General features: G+C 51.6%; 1 protein-coding gene across 1 annotated transcript; it reads right to left on the reverse strand.

Annotated features, from left to right (window-relative positions):
* Positions 1-11: 11 nt before the first annotated feature.
* Positions 12-624, reverse strand: Pmar_PMAR009226 (hypothetical protein; the record flags this gene model as incomplete). Its single annotated transcript, XM_002768358.1, has 1 exon — positions 12-624. A coding segment is annotated over one exon (613 nt), but the record flags the coding sequence as incomplete, so codon positions are not given.
* Between the last annotated feature and the right edge of the window lie 1104 nt (positions 625-1728).

The following is a 1728-nucleotide window of genomic DNA, read 5'->3' on the forward strand; positions in this document are numbered from 1 at the left end:
AAGTGGCACACCATCGATCTCCTTATTGTCGTATCGTTCGATAACTTCTCGGACTCGTCGAAAAAGCTCATCCCCGAGAGGAATACGCCGTCGACAGTACTTCTGTACATCCTCCTTGGTTACTCGCTGGATAGCCTGCTGACGGGAGAGGCCTTGTTTTTTGAAGTGGCGTGAAGCTGCATCAACTAAACGTCGCCAATCACCCTCATGTCTGCAGAACATAGCGTATCGGAGGTCCGATGCGAACTTCGGGTACAGCACATGCTGGACATGGGTGATGCCCAACTCGAACCTCCGCATAAAATGAAAAGCATCCAGACGGAGCTTAATATTAGGGCTGATCTTCTGCCATGCTTGTTCTGTGCGAGTAGGTGGAGTATTGGGACCGAGCGGATCAGTGACCACATGATGACGAGGTGAACCGTCTTTGCTCGATGGTAGATATCCGTTACAGCAATCTTTGTCCACATAGACGTAGAGAGGGAGTACATCATCAAGAGCTACCCCAAGATGAGCAGCAGAGTCCTGATAGCGCTTCGCCAGCCCGTGCAGCATCTGCTCATATTCCTCGATTCCATCTCCCTCACAAACCCCCATAGCAATAATAAGCGAATCTTCGTTCATGACACTGAAATGCTGACTAGCACCCGCCCCGTGTAAGAGTTGCACGACGTAAGAATGATCCGCCTTGAGCACCCTCCCCAACAATGAGCTCATAGCACCATGCATATACGGTTCTCGGCGTCGAAAATCTGTTAGATAAAGCCTCTGTAGAGTATCGCGATGAACAGGGGGATCACGCTCAATCGGAGGGAACATCTGCAAATGAGAGACCGTACCGTGGGAAGATCGTCGAGCAGTGCAATGATCCGTATATCGAGTCCGTCGTTCCAGATAATCTTCGACGTGATTCGCATTGATCTGCTGAGCAATATGCCCAAGCGTATTCCCGCCACTCGCTGTTTGACGGACCGATGCGAGTACCTCGCGGGAAAAAAGCCTGCCACCAGGGCCGGATGGAACAAACGGCACCGATCGGAGTACTTCTTCGGGCATGGCTGTAAAAAATTCATCCGCCAATGAGAGAAATCTCTTGCGCCTGTCAGTAAGATCATTGGCGCAAGGACCTGTGCAGACCAATGTAACCGGCCAGACCCAGAAGTCCTTGCGAAGGCCAATACAAATCCGAGGGCCATGCGAGCTCAGCCCCTGCACAGTGAGAGTTCCGCCACATCCTGTACAGGGGAGTGACTTAGGACCGAGGAGCTCCTTGAACTCGACTATGGGATTGAAAATATATGTGTCACGGAGAAGATATCGAGTCACATCCGGCGATTTAGACATCATAGGGTAATCCACACGAATCCAGCCTGCAAAGCTAGAGGACGATCCCTTCCGCGTGATCTCTCCAAGAACATAATCTGCCTGATACTTCGGGCAAGTACCGCATCCGACGGTTTCTTGATTAGACCAAGGAATAAACAGTTGCGACCGAGCGACATCGCCTGACATTTCGTTAGCTTTGGACCGACTCGAGACCCAGCCCAATAGGGTGCTAGCTGGCCTCGAAGCCTCCGGAGGTATAGCAGTAGATGGTGACGATGGCGCCGAAGGAGATGGTTCTGTCAAGCTACCTAGCGCATCGTAAGGGTAGCCACTATCACGTGAATCCAGAGGTGACTCGTCAGGATGCTCTGTAGAGCTTGCAGTCTCCGTGGCTTCCATTAT

Source organism: Perkinsus marinus (assembly GCF_000006405.1).
Source record: "Perkinsus marinus ATCC 50983 genomic scaffold scf_1104296968464, whole genome shotgun sequence".
NCBI lineage: Eukaryota > Perkinsozoa > Perkinsida > Perkinsidae > Perkinsus > Perkinsus marinus.